This window comes from Spermophilus citellus, assembly GCF_964194105.1.
Source record: "Spermophilus citellus genome assembly, chromosome: 13".
In the NCBI taxonomy this organism is placed as follows: Eukaryota; Metazoa; Chordata; class Mammalia; order Rodentia; family Sciuridae; genus Spermophilus; species Spermophilus citellus.
Window position 1 is genome coordinate 51,995,477 of NC_138193.1, and position 20,867 is coordinate 52,016,343.

Below are 20,867 nucleotides of genomic sequence, written 5' to 3' on the forward strand. Positions count from 1 at the left end.
GAACATAGTACAACATGAGACTCAAAGTCAAGAAGGAATCCTTAGCTATTATTTTACAGTTGAGGGATGAGATGCCCAACATGACAACCCTCTGGTCCCTGTCGTGATCAGTCAGATTCTGGCGCTTCAGCACCTTCTCCATTATTTCTCTGTTGTTGCCATCTTCCTTTCTTCACACCTTTGTTGTAACCCTAGACAGCACCTGCTGCAGCCAACCCTTCCCAGCACCACGTGCTGCTCTCAGTACTCAGTCCAGGGCTCTGAGCCTATTCACCGCAGAACCCCTAGTCCCTGAGGAGAGTAGCTACCATTGGCCAGCCCATCCCCCTCCCTGCACCTTATTGGCTATCAACCTATAGGTCCCGCCCTCTCACACCTCTGGTTCTTCTGGCCGCTTAGATGCGGTACTGTGAAAAATGGCGGGAAAAGCCCTGTGTGAGCACCCTGGGAGTCTACTCGATGGGGGCCTGGGTGCCCACCCGGCTCGACGATAATCTGAATTCCTGCTGCTTCTCATACACCCAGCTGCCAGGAAACCATGGGCCTGAGCAGCCGCGCTCCACTGCCCGAACCGGGCGTTCCACGCGGCGCCTTGGTCCGGTAAAGAGAGCTCGGCGGATCCAGCAGGCGAAGCTCACACCACCGAGGCAAGCCCAGACACAGAAGCCACTTTGTTGTCTTCGGCCCAAGGCTGCAGATTCTGCAGCGCGAAGAGTGATGAGTTGTGCAGGCAAAGCGGGTCCGGGGGCAGGGGCGGCCGCAGCGGCCGTGGTAGCGCGTCCTGCTGCAGGTGCAAGAGCAGCCGACCCGCGCGGTGCCTCTCGGCCTCGCGCTCCTCTGCGGTCTGGCGCCTGGGCGGGCGGAGATGCGGGGTCAGCGAGGCGGTCCTCGCCCACCCCGCGCCTCACCGCCACTTGGCCGGCCCCGCGGGCCCCAGTCCGCCCTAGCTCACCGCCACTTGGTGCGTCGGTTCTGGAACCAGGTCTTCACCTGTGCGTCGGTCATGCGCAAGGCCTTTGCCAGCGCCGCCCTCTCGGCCGAGGCCAGGTACTTCTGGCGCAGGAAGCGCCGTTCCAGCTCCAGCACCTGCGAGCGGGAAAAGGACGTGCGCGGCTTCTTCCGCTTCGGGGGGGTCCGGTTTTGGTAAGGGTGGCCTATGCGGCGCGTCCCAGAGAAGGGCGACAGCGCTGCTATGGGGAGGAAAAAAAAGCAGGGTAGGGTTTGCGAGGTGGCCCGAGGTATCGCTGAGAAGAGACCCTGGTCCTTACCCGGGCCCCAGGCTCGGCCCAGCACTAGCAGAAGCATCCAGACAAGAAGGGATATCGGAAGCAACGGCCCTCCGCATGAGTAAGGAGAGATGTCCCCCATAACTTCACCCTGCCCACCCCGCAGTGTGGACAGTGGAATTGCAAGGTAGGGCGGTACAGGCACCGACGACAGCTCCCTCCCCATTGCTCTCATCTGCAGGATCAAAAGGTCCGGGGTGGAGGAGGATCCCCCGAGATAATCTGAGGGGAAGTAAAAAGAGGTCCCTGAGTTGGAGCAGAAAGAAAAGAGGAAAAGGGTCAGAGTGTGGCATGACGCTGGAGGCGTCGGGCAACCTCACCGGTGAGCCGATCCTTGGCCAAGCGTCGGCCGCTGTCCATCCATGGAAAGGTGAGTCCAGCTAGGCTCCCGGCGCCGCCCAAACCCGAGGGCCCAGGCACCGCAGGGGCGCCTCCCGCGGGCGGCGGCACTGGCAGCGGGCGATGAGCCGGAACGCGGATCACGCCACCCGGGCCCACTCCGGAGCTGCTGGGCAGCGGGGCCAGAGAACCTGCAGGGCCATAACCCGAGGCTCCGTGGAATCCACCCGAGAATGCCGCACTCTCGCTGTGGCTCTGGCCCGTACGACCCGGGCCTAGGCCACCCCCCGGGGGTTCGGAGCCGCTCAGAATCTGATCGATGCCGAAGCTGATTGGCTCGTGGTGCGCAAGGTTGTGCGGAGCCAGCACCGCGGGCTCCATGGGTCTGAGCCTGGGAAGACCTCAGGAGGTTCCGTGGATAAGTAGAGTGCCGCAGATATGTAGCGCTGGGAGCCCAGCGGCGGCGCGCCCAGGTCGGCGGCCTCAAGGGCCAGCGGGGCTGGCCACAGCCGGACGCCGGGCCCCCCAGGACAGCAGCAACCCTGTGCGCCTGGAAAAGCCTCGCGGCTGCCCGCCCCTACCGGGCGTCTGCACTGGGGCTCGCATCCCGGAGGAACGCGGCCCGCTGGGGCCCCGAGCTCCCTTGCTGGCTCCGAAGCACAGATGGACGCTAGTCTGCCGAGGTCGCTGCCCAAGTCTCGGGTGGAGAGGGTTGGCCAGCTCGGACTGGGGCAATGACTGACAGACCGGCCCCGGGTGGGCAGTGGGGGCTGGGGGTAGGGCAGGGGCGGGGCCCGACTGTTAAAGGGGAAAGGACGCCTGTTTGCGCCAAACACCCGGCGGGATGTGCGGGGCGGAGGCAGAGGAGGGCGAGGATGTTAGGAACAAGGCTCAGCGCGGGAGGGGCCAGAGCTTGGGCAGCTGAGTCAGCCAAGATGCTCACGTCGCCTCCTTCCTTTCTGGCCTCCGCCTTTGGGCTGCCTCCGCTTCACCGGCTTCCTCGGCAGGTGCTTCTTTCCCCAGGCCCCACTCTTCACCTCCCGATGGGTCCTTCTTGCCAACTCCTGGATTCGTTATGACCCCCACCTAAGTGTTCTCTAAGACCAAATCTCGTTGAGGCTTCCCGGCTGAGTACGAAGTGGTTGAGGAACAGCAACCCGCGATCTAGAGGCCCAAGAAGAGGACAGGTGTGGGAAGGCAATGGCAGGGCGAGTTCGGCGGGCTCGGGCTTGGGACAAACACTCCGCGTTCTTGATCCTTAGTGTACCTCCTGACCTCTCCTTTAGAGCAACCGGTCCTGTCCGGACGCATCGGTAATTGGTGCCATGTTTTTTAGAATTTCGATTTTCCGAAATCGCTGCAAATCAAACCCGTTGCTCAACCTCGGCCGACTTATCATCCCCAGTGCAGGGAAGCCTCAAGGCGGGATTCTGCCCCTTTATTCTGAGCCCAAGAGGTCTATTTTCGACTACTTTCCCCTCTTAAAGACCGGAGGACAAAATCGCCACCGGCAGCACGAGGGACTCGCTGAGGCCTTGGGAGGATCCCGGACGCCCAGTTTCCCATTCACACTTTATCCCAACCAAACCCCAGAAAATGAACCTGGGGCGTGCCAGCGAAGGGAGCTGGGGAAAGGCTGAAACCGCTTGGTGACCTTGTGACCTCTGGCGGAGAACCCAGGAGCTGGGAGTGTGTGAACTCTGCGTCCTTCCTCGGGATGGGACCCTGGCCGGGAGGGCCCCAGAGCCTTAGACCCGCCCCCGCCGCCACCCTGCCCGGTGCAGGCCGCCATAATCAGGTTAGCTGGGCCGGAATTACATTACCTTCCCCAGCCCGCCCCGGCCCTGGGGGGGGGCCTGGCGCCTCCGAGCCGGTGAGACTGGGCGCGGGGAGGGGGGCACTCTTATCATCCCACAGCGGGTGGGCACCGATGAGCTGCACAGCCTGCCTCAGGCACGTGGTGGCCAAAACACCCGCCCCGTTGTGCCAGTCCCCTACCCTAACCCGAGTCTACTCCAAGGCTCGCTCTACCCTGCAGGTTTCCCGTGTGAACCGAAATGCCTTCTAAGTCCAGCAAATGGATCTCCCTGGGAGCACTGAACTTCCAATAGATTCCCCAGGATCCCCTGGGAAAAACTGGTCCCTCCTTTCTCCCCAGCAGATGGGCTGGCAGCCTGGCGCCTGAGGCAGGGTGAGGGGGTCTTTTTCCTCCTGGGAACGAAGAATGATATTTGGGCATCTGGGCAGGAAGATTAAAAAAAAGACAAATGGGTTTTTTCCTCACCCAAAACCACCAACCGCTCGGTGTTCCCAAATCCTCAGTCTGAAGGGGTTGGTTGAGCCATGGGGGGAGGAAGTGGACATTAATAATATGTGATAATCTCCCCAGAGTTGGCCACCTCTATCATCCAATTTCTCCAGCTTGTCCTCAGTCCTGCTCACAGAAACAGACCTTCTGAAACTGGGGGGGCTCCTATCAATTTGGCAGCTGTGTTTTTATCTTGGTGTAGGAAATTTACATCATCACCTTCCCTATCCCTTCCAGAAACTTGCCCTTTTTTAGCAGCTGCTGGAGGCTATAAGGAAATGTGTAGTCTCTGCTGTTGAGGCAAAACACTCAGAAATATCGTAGGCTAGACTCAGCTGATTGGGAACAGAGAACCTAGGGAGATAGCCAGCCAAGAAGTGCGGGCTCTGACAGGGGGCTTGCCTGCAGATTAGGAGTTTGCCACTCCCTTCCATGCTCAGGGGGGTGGTTGGGGAGGGAGTGAGTAATTTCAAGTTGAATGAATCTTTTTTAATAAATCAATGGGCAAATCAATTAAAAAGAAACATCATGCATAACTGGCTTACTGTACATCCCTTTCTTTTTGAGGTGAGTATAGATGGCACTGCTTCTCACCAAGAGATTGCTCAGTTGACCCTTTGAGAAGAATGATCACAAACTCAATAGTACATATGAATCTCCTGAGGAGTTTTTTTTTTTTTTTTTTTTTTTTTTTTTTTTAGTATCCCACTTCAAGAACTGAGGGCATCCAGTTCTGTCAGCCACAGAGCTAGGGAAATTCTCTTCTTGCCTCTACCTCTCTGATCATGATTCTCAGGGAAAGGATAGTTCCTGCTAGTTCAGGTTGAAGATTGAGGCACTGGGGTGAGCGCCTCCTAATACACACCACATTGGATGTGTCTTACCATATCCTTTGTGTCTGTGCCCCCCAAGTCTTCAGTGTGAGCTTGTAGCCTCATAGGAAGAAGCCAAACCCTAGCCGCTACTCTTGTTCCCTCCTTTCTGTCATTAATCCATGTCCTTTATTCAAGATGGTTCCCACTCCTAAATCATTTATCAGCTTAGTTCTTCCTGGCCCCAACTGACATCATATGAACATAATCTTTGCCTGATTCTCCAAAAAACAATTATGTTTCTCTTTTCCTTTTTGCTGTCCATGTCCACTGCCCCCATGTCCTCATCATTCATCCTTGTAATAATACAGTGCAAACTGGCTTCCCTATAGTGACACTTTCTTGACAAGTTCTAGTGTCTGGCATCTCTTTCCAGGCCTTCCCTAACATGTTTTACTTTGTTGATCATCGATGGTTTTTGAAATGTCCTTTCTTTTGGCTTCTGTAATATTCTATTATTTTGTATTTTGGACTTTGTCATGGCTTACATCTCTCCTTCACTGACTTTGCTCCTTCTACTAAAGTGTACAAACATTCTTCAGAGCACAGACTTGAGCTTTCTTCCTTTCTTTTTCCTTTTTGTTTTCAAAAAGGGCCAGGGCCATGAACATAATAGGCAAGAGCTCCAACACTGAGCGACATCCCCGACTGCCCCCCTTTTATTATATTTTGTTTTTGATGTTGATGGACCTTTATTTTATTCATACACACACACACACACACACACACATACACACATACAGTGTTGAGAATCAAACCCAGTGCCTCACACATGCTAGGTAAGTGCTCTACCACTGAGCCATAACTCCAGGCCCCCCTTTTTTGCTGCCCCCCTTTTAAATGTTTTTATTTTGAGGGGGTCTCACTAAATTGTGGAAGTTAGCATCAAACTGGAGATCCTCCTGCCTCAGCTTCCTTAGTATCTGAGATTATAAGTGTGTGTCACCATACTCAGCAACTTCAGCTTTCATTATTTCTACATCTGCTCAGGTTTCATCCATTCCAATATTCCCAACTCTCACATCTACCGAGACAACTCTGGGACATGATACTTTAGCCCCACCACTCCTTTCTGTCTGACCAGCTCACTTTGCTATTCCTGAAGCTACTGTAAGACATGCCTACCTCCCAAATTCCTCATTCACCCTCTTGCCCAAGCCCCACAAATCCAGTCCCTGGCTAATTTCTTCTATTAACTTTCCTTTGGAAAATTTCAGATACAACCCTTTCCATCTACGTTGCTAAAACCCTAATCTAAGCTGCCAACACTGCCACCTGGACTTACTTATTTGTTCATCCATAATTTTTTTTTATTGAATACCCACTATGTGCCTGGCATTGGAGATAAAGCTGTGAACACAATGGATAGTGGTGGATTTGCCTCTGAAAGCTTTCATTCTAGTGTGAAATGCAAATGAAAAATTAACAAATATGTATTAGCAATATATAAAAGAAAAATATATTGAATAATAATAAACACTAATAATGCTAATAAATGCTAGGAAGAAAAATAGAGCAAGGAAGTGAAGGGGGATAGATAGTGATCACAGAAGCTTCATGGAGGGAAAACTGTAAAGAAAGGAGCCATTTGGATACCCAGAATTTCAAGTTGGGAACTCAGCATACCCTGGTGTGATGTGGAGTAAATACTGAAGGGTTCTTTGTGACTACAGAGACTATGCAGGGCCTTGCAGACCTTTATAAGACCTTTGGCTTTTATTATGATTGAAAAGGGAAGCTATAAAAAGGTTTGTTTCTGGTGTTTGTTTACAAGTTTTGGAGATGAACCCAGGGCCTCTACCACTACTTACCAAAGTTTTTAAACAGAAAAAAAAAATAACTTGATTTTTCAATTTTATTATTAACAGCTTTTTTAAGTATAACTGACAAACTTCAGATATTTGAAGTGTACAATTTAATGTCTTGACATCTATATACCCATGAAATTATCATCACAATCAAAATAAAACATGTTCATCAAAACCTTCCTAGTATCCTTTTTGATTCATGACATCAGAATATTTCTGAGCTGCCCTGTAAAGAACAGGATAAAGAAGTGCAAAGGTGGACACAAAGAATGCAATCAAGAAGCCATTGCAACCACCAAGAAGTGGAAAGTAAACAGTGGCCATAATGAATAGTTGGTTAATAAAGCAGGAATTCCATAACTCCTTGCTACTTGTTCACAATTCATTTTGAAGAGAAATGGATATTTTGTTCATTCATGGGGGAACACCTCCCTCCTCACCTGCCCCCACTTCTACTAGCTCCCTGTTGTCCTAAGGCTAAAATCCCAACTCTTAGTCGCTGCTGTGTCTGTCACCACTCTCAAATCCACACCTTGACCTCCTTCCCGATATTCCTCTCCACTTTGCCTTTCTATTTCCATCACACTTCTAACACTTCTTCCATGTCTAAATGGTGCCCGCACAAAGTCCCACTTTTTCCACAAAGCCTTTTGAGGTCTTATTGGGATCTCACCCTTCTCGAATCTCCAGTTGCACTTGTTGTCGATACGTCATAGTAAACTTAATTCTTTTTAAATTTCGCTGTAAGGACCCAGGGATGGCGGTACACAAGCCCTCACGACCCCAGAGTCCTCCCCAAGTGTGGGGCTGGGCCTATGCTACTGCAGGCGCTCGCTACCTAAGCGTGTCTCCGTGTGGCAGTGTCCTATCGTCCTCCCCTCCTCCTTCGGCATCTGCTCTGCATTAGTCTGTCCCAGGCCTCCGCAGGCGCCGATGATTAAATCATCATCATTAACCAGGGCTTGCTACCCCCCCAATCCCCAGCAGCCGGGGGAAAATGTGGGGGGGCAGTAAGATCACTAAGTCCCTGGGGGATCTCCCTCCCCACCCCACCCTCTCTAAGACTCCGCAAAGCCCCCAGAAACTCCGGCAGCGGAGCTGGAAGAAGGCCTGCCGTCTGGGTGAAGCTCCGCAACGCGTCAGCCTACAAGGCGGCCTTCCCAGGAGAAGACCCAAGCCTTCCTTCTTCAGCTGGGTCACAGTCACTGGAGACTGACGTGCCTGAGCGGTAGCTGGCGGTGATCGCCAGGCCTTTTGGGGTAGGAAGGGGCAGTCTTTGGCAGGCTCCAAAAGTTAGTCCTGAGGTCGGGTAGGATCTACTTTGATGGCTCCTACAGGAGGTGGAAGTGATAGGACCCTTCCCTACACACACCCCCACTCCCTAATTATGGATTGAGGAGGGGGAGGGGCCAGCGGGGCTCAGGTGAGCACTCGGGGGAGTAAGAGACATGGGCAGGGCCTTGCAGAGAATGAGCGAATCCGAAAAGACCTAGGCCCTCGTTGCCTGGAGACAAGTCCCGCCCCGCAGGCGGCACCGGAAGTGGCAGGCCAGGATCAGCCTTTAAGATGGCGTCTCCTCAGGGGGGCCAGATTGCGATCGCGATGAGGCTTCGGAACCAGCTCCAGTCAGTGTACAAGATGGACCCGCTACGGAACGAGGTGCAGGGGCGGCAGGGTTACTGCTGTGGTCGGCTAGCGGTGCGAACTGGGGCGGGCTAGAGGACGGGCGGTGGCTGGCCAGAAGCCCAATGCGCTTGCGCAGAGACAGGGTTCCCGGTGCGCAGGCGCGATTGCAATCGGGTTGCCAAACTCAGAGCTAGAACGCCTGCGCATTGTGCAGCCAACACCGTGTAGTCTCCCCTGGGAAAAGAGGGTCTGGCGAGTCCACGTGAAGAGACCCCTGCTGTGCGCGGAGCCCTCTGCTGGGCGGAGGCGGATTGCCAGCCCCTGGAATTTAATCCTCTGCTGACAGCGGAGGGTGTGGGGCTGGACTGGAGTCTGATGAAAGACACGACCCCCAAGCTGGGAAGGCGCACGAGATGGGGTGGGCTGGGGTGAGGAATGGATAATAGGTGACGGAGGGTGTGTCCGCAGGAGGAGGTCCGAGTGAAGATCAAAGACCTGAATGAGCATATCGTTTGCTGTCTGTGCGCTGGCTACTTCGTGGATGCCACCACCATCACTGAGTGTCTTCATACTTGTGAGTGCCCTAAATCCTACCTGATTCTTCCAGGCCCAAGCCCTCACCAAGCAAACCGTGAGCTTCTGTGCCTCCTGCCCCACCTATCCCATGTATTGGGTTCCCAGGGAGTTTGAAAGTCTGCTTTTCTCTTCTGCAGTCTGCAAAAGTTGCATCGTGAAGTACCTGCAAACCAGCAAGTACTGCCCCATGTGCAACATCAAGATTCACGAGACACAGCCACTGCTCAACCTCAAACTGGACCGGGTCATGCAGGACATCGTATACAAGCTAGTGCCTGGCTTGCAAGACAGTGAGTAATCAAATTGACTTTGAGAGGCTTCTTGAGATCTAATGAATGCTGGGTGACAGCTTGAGGTGACAAGGGTTTTGATGGGAATTATGTAGGTTTTAAAAATGCCAACAGCCAAAGGAACAGAGAAGGAGGACTAACAGTTTACTTCCATACCTCACACCCTCCTAGGTGAAGAGAAACGAATTCGGGAATTCTACCAGTCTCGAGGCTTGGACAGGGTCACTCAGCCCAGTGGGGAAGGTATGTCCCTGGTAGCAGGAGGGTAAAGCTAAGCCCCCAGAGAAAAGAAGGGTATGGAACCTCCTCAGTACCTTATTTTTCTGGGAAAAGAAGGATATGGAACCTCCTCAGTACCTTATTTTTCTCAGAGCCAGCCCTCAGCAACCTTGGCCTCCCCTTCAGCAGCTTCGACCACTCCAAAGCCCACTACTATCGCTATGATGAGCAGCTAAGCCTATGCTTGGAGCGACTGAGGTGAGGAGCAGTTCAGAAGTTGTGTGAAATGATAGTGCCCAGAGCAGGGGAGTGGAGAGGCCAAGCAGTAAAGGAGTGTCTGTGTACTTTAAGAGTATGCAGGGTGGCTCTTGGTATAGTAAGGAAGGAAAGATGAAGGCTCCCTAACCTGTGTTTTTTTCCCCCCCAGTTCTGGCAAAGACAAGAATAAAAGTGTTCTGCAGGTGAGAGGGGTTGAAGGGAGGGTTCATCTAAGAAGATTCAACTTCCTGTGGCCCCTCCTTAAGCACTTTGTCTTCCCCTCCCCTCCCTGTCCTTAGAATAAGTATGTCAGATGTTCTGTTAGAGCTGAGGTACGCCATCTCCGGAGGGTCCTTTGTCACCGCTTGATGCTAAATCCACAGCATGTAAGTAATCCCACAGTAGTTTAATTTCCTTTTATGAAGAAGAAGGAGTTAAGAAAGGATGGACAAAGTCTAGGGTACACCAGGGTAGTTCTAGACCAAAGAGGAGAATTCCATTTGCCTCTTAGGTACAGCTCCTTTTTGACAATGAAGTTCTCCCCGATCACATGACAATGAAACAGATATGGCTCTCCCGCTGGTTCGGCAAGGTAAGCCAGGCAAAGGTGGGCTGGGGCCCTTCATATAATAAACTGTCCACTGACTACTTCTTCCCCTTTTCTTTCCTTAGCCATCCCCTTTGCTTTTGCAATACAGTGTGAAAGAGAAGAGGAGGTAGGGGCCAAGCCCCAACCCCATCCCTTACCCCTCCCTTCCCAAATATTTATGTGAAATTAACTGTGGCTTTATTTTTTGAAATAAAAGCTTTAAAAAAGCATCTTTCTTCTTCCTGCCACACATTCAGGCTTTGTCCTGTGTCCTGCTTCCCTCAAAAATCCTCATAAGTTTTACTCTAAAGACGGGCCTCTCCTCTACTGTGAAGGGCCCTCAATGTCTTGCCAAAGGAGAAGGGGATAAGGCCCTATAGTGAAACTTAGAAACTGAGCCAACTGAAACCCACCCATACCAGCTCCTTTTGGTGAATGGAGTGCTTTCTGGGAGCAGCTCTCACTGTCCTTGTATGCTGCAGCATGTGATGCAGAGTGGAGGTGTCCTAATTGAGTATGGGGAGAGGAGGGCTAGGGTTCAATAGTGTCTGCTGAAGAAGAGTGATATGTTAAAGAAACATTCAAAGAATTGCACTCTGGTTCTATAACCTGAGTAATAGGAAGAGAAAGAAGGAAGGAATCTGAAAAACAGTTGAGACCTGTGTGTTGGCACATGCCTGTAATCCCAGCTACTTGGGAGGCTGAGGCAGGTGGATTGTAAATCCCAGGTCAGCTTCGGCAATTTAGTGAGACCCTCTTCCAAAATAAAATATTTTGTAAGAGCTGAAATGACTCAGTAGTAGAATACACCTGGGCTCAATTCCCAGTACTGCAAAGAACAACCAAACAAAAACAAAAGAAATTGGGTAGAGGTGGCAGGGATACAGTTGGAAGCTTGGCTTATTCTTATAGGTTTCCTGTGGTGGGAAGAAGGAAGTGGCTAAGTGAAGCCAGGGTGGGGAAAATTGAGAAAAGCTGGCTGATGTAGAGAACACTGGCAACTTCAAAGAACAAGAGGAGTTTGGCATGATCCCAGCAGGTCAGGAGGCTGAGGCAGGAGGATCACGAGTTCACAGCCAACCTCAGCAATGGCAGGGCACTGTGCAACTTGGTGAGACCCTGTCTCTAAATAAAATACAACACAAGGCTGGGGAGGTGGCTCAGTGGTTGAGTGCTTCAGAGTTCAATCCCCAGTACCCACCCCCTGCCAAAAAAAAAAAAAGAAGAAGAAGAACAAAAACAAGAAAGAAGCAGCAAGGCCCAAGCTCCACAGAATGTTTGGGCAGACATCCCTTGTCTGTATAAGCCTGGACATGCACTCTGGGCACTGGCAATAAACTCAGCCAATGTTCTTTTTCTATGGGCCTCTAAATGGGATAGCAACTGGGACAGGCACAGAGGCCAAAGCAAAGACTTCCTGAAGGAAGCAAAGGGGGCTGCTTTGAGTCTGGAACAGTGGGATGGAACAAGAAGCATAAATGTCAGGAGATGGAGAGTGGAAAGAGATTGGAAAGCCTAAATCTCATTGTGGCACTGACCTATTTCTGACTCCACTAAGTCTGACTTTAAGGGGGTGGCTGTGCATACCTGTTGAGAACCAAAGACACTGCACTTTGGTGAGTGAAGGCCAGATGGCAGAGGACACAGGTGAAAGCCTGGCGGTGGTTACAGAGGGCTGTCTGAACTGGGTAAGAAAACTGGAGACTTAACTCTGGGTGGGGAAAACCTGAGGTCACTTCTAGAACTCCCCTCCCCTACCATAATCTGTGCTTTCTAGAAACCTCTAACACTGGGTGTGGATGAAGAGTGTGCCATCAAGGGGAAGGCAAGCATAGAAAGGTTGAAGGTGCTGAGAAAGAGAGCCCTAGTGCATGGGGCAGGGGACAGGCACCTGAGTGGGAACACTGCAGAACTACCTGGGTACAATCCCATCCTGACCCAGGTCTCCAAGATTACTAAAGCTTCCCCTGTTCCTGGGTCTCATGCCTGGAATGCCCCCCTCACACACACCTTCTGGTGCACTGCTCACCTCCAGCAAATTCTTCCCGATCCAGAATCAGCTTCTAATGCCTTTGAGGCAGCCTCAAAAACATCTGGAGATTTGGGATTAATGATATCCCAGCCCCGCCCCGCTTCCCTTCCTTCCACATTTAAACTCTGCCGGCGCCACAGGAGCTCGAGGCACCCAGGCTGTTACCAAAGAGTTTATGAGCAAACTGGTATTTCCTAGGGTGACTGGTTTGGAGGAGGAGGGGCGGCGGGGAATAGGAAAGAAAGAACACTCCAGGGGACATTTTGCGTCCGGTAGCTGCGGGAGTTGGGGAGCAGTCTGACTAGCCCAATGATAGCCCTCCAGTTGGGTTTGGAGCTTGGGGATGTAAAGGTGGGACCGAAGATAAGATCTAAGCATGAAGCCTAAGATGAGGTCTTTAATGACACGTGGCCTAGAGGCTAAGGAGCTGCTAAAGGCGCTCTCACACCCGTCCCTGGGACGGAGCGTTTGCAGAGGCTGGGCCCAGCTCCGCGCGGCAGCCTTGGTTTTGTCTGTCAGCGTAGTAGTGGCGGCAGCTGCGGTGCTTCTCCCACGGTACCTGATGTTGACAATCTGCAGGCTTTGCGTAGCTCGCCCCAGGGGCCTGTGGATCCATTTCCCCTTCCCACTCTGCCGCCGGGATTACTTGGGTCTCGATCGGTGCCAGGGTTGGCGAATCACTTACACTGTTCTCTTGGGCTCCGCGACTCTGAAAGCACTGGAGCGCAGCGATCTTTCAATTTCAAAAGAGATGCGGCCGCAGCGCCGCCTCGGCTTTTCAGCGCTGCGAATAGGACCGTCAGTCCTGCCTGCGGGGCCGAACCCGCCCTTACCCCTGCCTACCTTTTTCGCAGCTATTTCCGCTGCTTACTTTCAGCCGGAGGAATTGAAACCCCCTTTCGCACAGAAGGGACACTTTGGTCCCTCTCCCGGACTGGCCAGTCTCCCCCAGGAATTTAAGGGGGGAGGGGGTGAGGAAAAGAACTTTCCTAGAACAATGAGGGAAAGAGAGTCGGAGTGTGCAGCCACTCCTTTCTCGTAGCCACACACTTGGGATGGCGGTGGGTGCATGCAGAGCTCTTTGCCAGCAAGCGAACGCGGCCAGAAAGCGTCACAGACCCGCCGCCCCACAAATAACGAAAGCAAAATTTAAGTCTGATCGGGCGACTCGGCAGTAATTTTTTTTCTGAAAGAGAATATCCCAGAAATTTGCGAAACGGTGCGATACACCGCTCCACCTTCCTTGCCTGAATATTCCTTCGTAAAATCCCACTGTCCTCTCACTCCGATTCAATAATTTTCCCTAAACACAGAGAAGAGGAGGGCAAGCGCATTTCTAAGAGTGTTCTTTCTGTCCACAGCCCCGAGGAGGTTATTCTGGGTGTTCTCAAACCCGCTATACACTCAATTCAGACAGATGTGCAGAGCGGGCAATCCTGAGACTAATGGTCCTTTATTGAACAGACCTCAGTAAAGCGGGGGAGGGTAGCGATCTTGGACCCGCCTTGGTGGAGGAATCTTTGGGTGAAGGTTTTGGGAGTGGGACCGGGGGTTGTGCTGGGAACCGAGAATGGGAAATCTGAAAATGGATGAAGAGAGGTGTTTGAAAAGTGTTCTTAAATGGTAATAAGCTGCCTTCTCAAAGGAGTAAAGGTCAGAATGTGAGGATCTCTACATGTCTGAAGGGACAATGAGGGGAATCTGAGGAAGTGGGAGATGTGAGAGATTGAGAATGTCTGGGGAAGCAAAACTCTGGGACCGTGCCAGGCTTCAGTGAAGACACAGTTGGTGACTCTCCCAAGAAGGACTTATGGCAGGAAGATTTCACACTGTAGTGGGAGGTATGGCCGGAAGACCAGTGAAATGACTCAGAACCAGGGAGCTTCAGTGCTTTGCAGCTGGGGTGTGGGGGGGGGAGTCTTTGAGACAGTGGAGTACCCCCTCAAACCCAGAACGAAGGTTTAATCTCTCAATCTCCCTCATTAATCACTCACCCTCCTCCTACCCCCCTCAGCGGATCCAGTTTCTCTCCAGCTTGCGTTCCAGACACTTCACTGGGGAAAAGCCCCCTTCTGTGGCCCCAGGATAGTCTGTACTAGTCCCTGGCCGACCTTAGCTGGGCCTCTGTTGTCCCTGGCATCCTCCTTTTACTAGTCTCCACTTTCCTCACCTCCCCCAGGCTTGTGTCTGGGGATCTCAATCCCATTACCTGAGCCCTGCTGCAGAGAAGAGAAGGTAGGCAGAAGAGATGGAAGGGGAGGGAAGGCAGAAGCCTATCAAGAGAGTCCACACTCCTCACAGACATACAGAAGTAATTGAGAGCAGAGGTCGAGATGGATATAAAAGCCATGTAGTGGATGCATGAGTGAAGGATGCAGTGTCTGCTTGGTGACGTGCCTCGGATGCTGCAGATCAGTTCCTGCTGCCTCCTGGGATCCACTTTAATTGCAGATTAAATGAAACCACAAGGATGGTGCTGAGAGCTGAGGCCTGAAGCAGGAGGATCTCCCCTCCCCTGACTCCCACCATTAATAAGCAATTAACAAGGTCCTGAGGCAGCTCAGCTTTCCACAGTGGCCTAACTCTGCTCTCTGACCTGGCAGTGGCCCATCGGGCCTCAAGTGTGTTGCCCAGGCCAGGCCTCCATGAGGGAACTATGTAAAGGACTGGGTGTTTGGGGGTTGGGAGTATAGTTGTAGGGAGCCCTTTATAAAGAAGACCCTCACTACCAAGGTACCTTCCTTTTCTTGTCAGAGTCCTTGGCCTAGGTGCTGAGGATCCCAGCCCTTTATGGCTAAGCCCGACGTGCAGGCTTTACCTGCCCCAGGGAATAAACAGGTAGACAGAGGGACATTGCAAAACTGATAGAAGATTCAGAGGTCTACAGGGAAGGTGACATAATGAACAGTCTAGGTCAGATGTGTCTGGTGGCACTGCCCAAGAACAAACACCCCCGCCACCACATACCCACACATACACAAAACCAGAAAAACATTAATTTCTGACTGCTCTGGCAGGAGATCAGCATGTTCTCTGTCTTTGGACTATGAAGCCTCCAGCTATCTGAGATGGAATATAGGAAAGAAACCCAAACCTTGCCAAGACTCCACTACTGGGACTGGGACTGGGACTGTGCAGTCCCTTAGCTGCCTTTCTGTGAAGGAGGGTAGTTGTTTGTTCCGGTATGAGCCCAGGACCAGACTAAATGCGGAAGAGAAGAGAAATAGGACACTGAAAAAATAGGAATAAATAGACTAGGCCTCAGAATTTGTGCTTGGATTGGCTGGGGTGTCTATCTCACCATCTGATGGGTCCAAGAAGTTTGCCCTTCAAATCAGACTTCCATTGAGAGTGACTCCATCCTGGTCACCCCCTCCCCCAATTGTTCATCTGGGCTATTTCTGAGCCTCTACAGGCTAAGGAAAACACATCTGAACTATAGAAATTTAATAAAATGACAAAGATCCACTGATAGACCAATAGAGGAGGTCTTCAGTGGAGACCAGTAAATACTGGCAAAGACTGCTCCTGAGTAGCACCGGCTGAAGGCAGGAGTTGCCAGGTCTCTCCAGAGGCTCAAGACTCCCCCAGCTTTTCCATGTATTTTGATTTAGTCTGGGCCTCTAAACCATGGTAGGGTCCACTCACCTGCCCTTGTTTCCTTGTGACACCCCCACTATTGCAGTCGCTCTGCCTGTCCCATGTCTGGAGTCCCTGACCCCTTGTGCCTTACTAATCACTTTCAGCCTCCAGGATCATTTTAAGAGCATTTACCAGGGATTGGTGGCGATGAAGGGTGCCAGGTTAGAAGACTGAGTTCAGGGATCCGCGTCCGTGAAACTGCAAATTCCCAGCTGTTGGGGCCCTGGAAAGCAATTTTTATCGCTCACAAGTTTAAGAGCCAGAGCGGCGCCTAGGCGCGGAGTCGGCAGCATACAAAGTTTAGGGGACTAGGCCCAGTTTTAGTGCATACACGACTGCGCCCCACAGCGCAGAGATCCACGGTGGCCCTAGTCGGGCGGGCTCTTCTGCCTACTTATCTCCGCGCCTCTCCTCACTGTAGATATAAGGCTGCTGGGACATCTACCCGCTCCAGACCCGCTGGGGCCCTGGGGAGAGAGGGTGGGGGCGCAGAAGGAGGGGCACCTGGTTGAAGCTGAAGCCCAGCGCCGGGGGCGGGTCCGAGTCAGGGGGCCCGGATTGGGAGCCAGTGCTGGGGCCCTGGTGACTGCCGAGCCAAGCGCAGCGGGTGGCGGGACCACCATAACCCAGAGGGCCATGAACTCCGAACGCCAGCCCCGAATACCCTTCAGCATCGCAGACATTCTAGGCCCTCGCATGGTTCCCCGAGCACCCACTGCGCCACAGCTTCCAGAATCCTGCCCGGATCCGACGTCGCCGCTGTGCGCCCTGGAGGAGCTGACCAGTAAAACTTTCCGCGGACTTGACGGGCGCGCTTCACAGCCCTTTGAAGGTATAACGCGGGCAAGGTCTTGGACCCCAACTTGGCTGTCTCTTCATTTCTCTTTTCCTGGTTCTTGGTTTCAAACCTTCGTCTCATCCCGGCCGGGTCACCCTAATCGGCGCCTGCCCTGAGTCCGTGCGTCAGGATTCGAATCCCCGGCTTCCGCCTCTCCTCCGTTAGTTCCCCAGACTTTGTGGCTGCTCCTGGAAGCCACCAGCAAAAGGCCAGGCTGTCCAGAATTGAGCGACCCGTTGGTCGGTTCGCAGTAGGCGGGGTAATCTCGACAGAGAAAGGCCGGAGAGTAGGAGACAAAAGGCTCGAGTCGCAGGCTGTAAACTAATAAGCCAGGGCTTGGACGAGGCAGAAGCGCGGGGAGGCGACACTTGGGTCTCTCCAGGAGACCAAGCTCTGCTCCAAGTCACTCTCTTCATGAGGGGGAGCAAAGAGCCAAAGGTCTTTGGCGTGGCGTTGGGGGCGGGACACCGCACTCCGACTTTCCTGGCTTTCTGTACTCCCATTATCAAACTTTGGGGCTCTCAGAGAAGGCGTTGGTATCACTGAAAAAGTAAGTGTAAGCTGAGTGCCCTACACGACTCAGGAGTTTAAGGAAGGGCATGATCTAGGTCCTGTTACCGTCACCAGCCCGGGTCAGGCACCACTGCTCTGACCTACCTCTGGTGTCACCCCAAATCTGCTAGCCCGCACAACCTGGAGCTACAAAAGGCCTCCAAGGCTGTACTTCAGGCAGCCTGATCCTACACCAGAATTTCTAGGGCCTGTCCCACCCTCCTTCCAGCCCCCTTCTTCCCTCACATGCCCTCAGTGTTCAGCCTCTGGTAACTCCAGTAGCATGCTGCGCTTTGCTCCCCACACCCCTCCTCAACCTGACCTCCGCAGTATTTGGTAAGTACCGCGGTACTGGTCCCCATCTTTCCTGGCTCCCTCTCTCTCGCCCACCTACTGGACTGATCTCACTCCCAGCTTTTCGTCCAAGGATACAACCTAATTCCCGCCGGCCTGAGACTGATCCCCGCCCTATCCCTGCAGGCAGGGCCGCTCCAGACGCCTTGGGCCCGGCCCCTGCCGGCCGCAGACGACGCAAGTCAAGGACAGCCTTCACTGCGCAGCAGGTGCTGGAGCTGGAGAGGCGGTTCGTCTTCCAAAAGTACTTGGCACCTTCAGAGCGCGACGGACTGGCTGCGCGACTCGGCCTGGCCAACGCACAGGTTGTTACTTGGTTTCAAAACCGCCGTGCCAAGCTTAAGCGCGATGTGGAGGAGATGCGCGCGGACGTGGCCTCGCTACGCACATTGTCCCCAGGAGTCTTGTGCAGCCTGGCGCTGCCTCACGATTCTCAAAGCCCTGGCCCCAACTCCAGCCCCTACTCTGTTGGGCCTAACTCCGGGTCCCACCTATCAGACGAAGAAATACAGGTGGATGATTGAAGGCAAACCCTATAACAGCCCTGAACTCTGGAGCCCCGGACTCCTCCCTTCCGCACTCTTTGTCCTGTCTGGGTTCCCGGGTGGAGGGAGGAGGTCCACCTGGGCCTGTCTGGCCCACAATCCAGGCGCCCATCTTTCCCATTGTTGAGAATAAAGTCGAGGCTTTGCTGCAAGATGCCTCAGTCCCGGCGCCCAGAGCCAATAACAGCAAAATCTGCTGGTTATTGGGGAAATATAGTGCTGACCGTGTATAGCGCTTAAAACTTGATGTTTCTTTTAACTCTGGTGGCAACCCTATCGGGGTGATTAGGCCCATTTTACAAAAGAATCCTGAGGTCAGGATTCGTTCTTCAGAGCTGATGCTTGTCATTCTGCCTAGGAGACACTGGGTGGGAAGAAGAAAGTGGGTAGGACTTGGGCTGTGGCTTGGGCCAGCACACCCCTCACCATGCTCCTACAGGCTACGTTTGGTGGCAGGACTCTAGGAGGCCTCTCTGTTCTGCAGAGGGAGGCTGGCACCTCCTGTGCCAGAAATGTTCTTAGCACCACCAGGTCTCAAGAGGGTGGGAAAGCCTGGCCCCAGGCAGAACTTGGAGTAGCCGGGCTTGTAGGGTGGGAAATCCAGTCTAGCTGCAATACTGACATTTTGTGTGTGTGTGTGTGTGTGTATAGTTGAGATTATTTATTTATATGTAGTGCTGAGGATGGAACCCGTGCCTCACACATGCTTGGCGAGTGCTCCCTGGGTTACAATCCCAGCCCACTGCTGACATTGGTGTGCTGGGGATTGAACCCAGAGCCTTGTGCGTGTGAGGCAAGCACTCTACTAATTGAGCTATATCCCCAGCCCCCAATGCTGACATTTTGACACTCATTTATTCTGTTGGCTATTAAGCATCCTCCTGCAGGATGATGGGGGAAGGGAGGAGAAAACTCTATTAGCTGCAGGGCTTCCCCACCCTTTGCCATCCCAGCCAACCTTCAGGAGACCATGCTTAGGCTCTTTCCAGCTTTCCCTCTTTTCCTCAGTCGACCCGACCTCCTCAGATCCTCCCTGTGCTTAACGCAGGTAGCCAGGGTGTTAGGCCTCAGTTGCAGGTGGAGGGCCAACAAGTTTTTCCAGGAAGGGTAAACAGGCTGGAAGGCAGGAGGAGACCTGGCATTTTCAGAAATAACTATCCCTTATTGAGCCATTCCAAGTGCTTTGCGTGGATTAATCCTCACAATGACCTCAGGGACAGAGGGTTTTGTTTTCATTTTAAGGATAAAGAGACTGAATCACAGAAGCTTAAGGGAGCTTGGCCAGGTCATGCAATTTGTAAATGATCAGGTGGAGCTAACTAACCTTTGTGCTTGTCTGACTCAGGAGCACATGCTTTCAGCAACTACAGCTACTGTCCCTGTAAAGAGGACAAGGTCTAATGGGAAGAACCAAAGAACTTACAAAAACAGGAGAGCAGAAAGGGCCAAAGTTGGGAATGTAGGCATTGTACCTTAGAGCATGGTTCCAGGAGGTTCTAGAGAGACACTAGAGCAATGTTTAGGGTAGGCTAATATGGCTATATGTGCATGATGGATCAGACTGATAGAGACTGGAAGAAAGCAGTACATCTCTGGCCACTGCAGAAGGTAAGAAGATAGAGAATTCAGGGCTAGACTTATGGGCTAGGATGAGGAGGTGGTCACAGAAGAGGAATCAGTATGATTGCCCCAGTGACCAAGGACTGTAGGAGTTAGTGACAACCTTACAAACCTGTACAACTGGGTGGTGGTGGGGGGAATGGCATCATGGATAGAAAAAATGACCACTGCTATATTGCTAAGAAACATTCTCTGCAGCTGTGTCGTCCCCTCAATATATATACACAACACACATACCACCCCTGGTTCCCCTTCCTCCCTTATTCCTTTCATCACTTTCTAAAGACTGTCCCTCTGGAAACTTTCTAGCCCATGACCAACCCTTCTTGGTTTGCCCAGCACTTTCCCAGTCTTCACATTGCAAGACCCATACGCAGAAAAATCAGCATGGTTGGTTACCCACTTTCCAGTCCTGACTACTTGGAATTTACGCTGCTGAGTCAGAAAACTGTCAATCAGGAGTGGTGTGTATAGGGCACAGTGGGGCAACTTGTCAGGGTCCTGTGGCTCTTGGCTTAAAGATTCAAGTCTTTAAAAGGTTAAGAGAGCTGGGAAGAAACATTTGCAAACAAAAGCAAGAAGCTAGCCCAGTTTAGAGGTTAAAATCCCACACAGTAGTGGGTGACCATGCTTTGAGGGGCTGGGAGCCTCAGAAGTACCTAGATCTCCCTCCCCAACCCAAAACAGGAAAGCTAGATGGACAGACTTCTTAAGGCATCACTGCAATATAATTACCCTTTAAACAAAAACAACTATCCTTCCCCTCACCCCCCTACCACCTGCCAACTCCCGAGGGAAAAGCCAAGGAATCCCAAGGCAAATAAGGTTTCTTAATTCCAGCAATGCCAGTGCTGCCACCTCTTCTACTCAAGCCGTGGATAACAAAACTCAGACCTGTCCCACCAAAATGGCCTCTGGATGGATGTCTGCTCTCTAAGCCCTAGAACAGTGTGCATCACAATCATCTGGCAGGCATATTGAATCACAAATTGCTGGCCCCCACTCCTATGGTTTCCAGTTTGTTTTGGAAGGCCTAGCTTGGGGTCTACAAATTTGTATTTGCCACAAGTTCTTGAATAATACTGATGCTGCTGGTCCAAAGACCACATTTGG

At 52.4% G+C, this 20,867-nt stretch overlaps 3 protein-coding genes across 5 annotated transcripts; 2 read left to right on the plus strand and 1 right to left on the minus strand.

The window, feature by feature from the left end:
* Nucleotides 1–159: 159 nt before the first annotated feature.
* Nucleotides 160–2,239, minus strand: TLX2 (T cell leukemia homeobox 2). 3 transcript variants are annotated; one of them, XM_081264845.1, is made up of 4 exons: nucleotides 1,607–2,239; nucleotides 1,386–1,508; nucleotides 953–1,190; nucleotides 160–851 (listed from the first exon to the last, which is right to left on the minus strand). In XM_081264845.1, exons 1-4 carry the CDS (start codon nucleotides 2,004–2,006, stop codon nucleotides 635–637), a joined length of 978 nt encoding a protein of 325 aa, XP_081120971.1. In that variant the 5' UTR covers nucleotides 2,007–2,239; the 3' UTR covers nucleotides 160–634. The 3 variants fall into 3 exon arrangements, with proteins under 3 accessions (XP_081120971.1, XP_081120973.1, XP_081120972.1); XM_081264847.1 differs by lacking the exon at nucleotides 1,386–1,508 and having other exon boundaries at nucleotides 953–1,187; XM_081264846.1 differs by lacking the exon at nucleotides 1,386–1,508.
* A 5,883-nt stretch (nucleotides 2,240–8,122) lies between these two features.
* On the plus strand, nucleotides 8,123–10,413 carry PCGF1 (polycomb group ring finger 1). The gene is made up of 9 exons (XM_081264956.1): nucleotides 8,123–8,272; nucleotides 8,708–8,813; nucleotides 8,953–9,105; nucleotides 9,277–9,348; nucleotides 9,477–9,582; nucleotides 9,752–9,785; nucleotides 9,882–9,968; nucleotides 10,094–10,174; nucleotides 10,255–10,413. Exons 1-9 carry the CDS (start codon nucleotides 8,180–8,182, stop codon nucleotides 10,300–10,302), a joined length of 780 nt encoding a protein of 259 aa, XP_081121082.1. The 5' UTR covers nucleotides 8,123–8,179; the 3' UTR covers nucleotides 10,303–10,413.
* A 5,756-nt stretch (nucleotides 10,414–16,169) lies between these two features.
* On the plus strand, nucleotides 16,170–18,204 carry LBX2 (ladybird homeobox 2). Its single transcript, XM_081264979.1, has 2 exons — nucleotides 16,170–16,677; nucleotides 17,716–18,204. Exons 1-2 carry the CDS (start codon nucleotides 16,482–16,484, stop codon nucleotides 18,111–18,113), a joined length of 594 nt encoding a protein of 197 aa, XP_081121105.1. The 5' UTR covers nucleotides 16,170–16,481; the 3' UTR covers nucleotides 18,114–18,204.
* The last annotated feature ends 2,663 nt before the right edge of the window (nucleotides 18,205–20,867 follow it).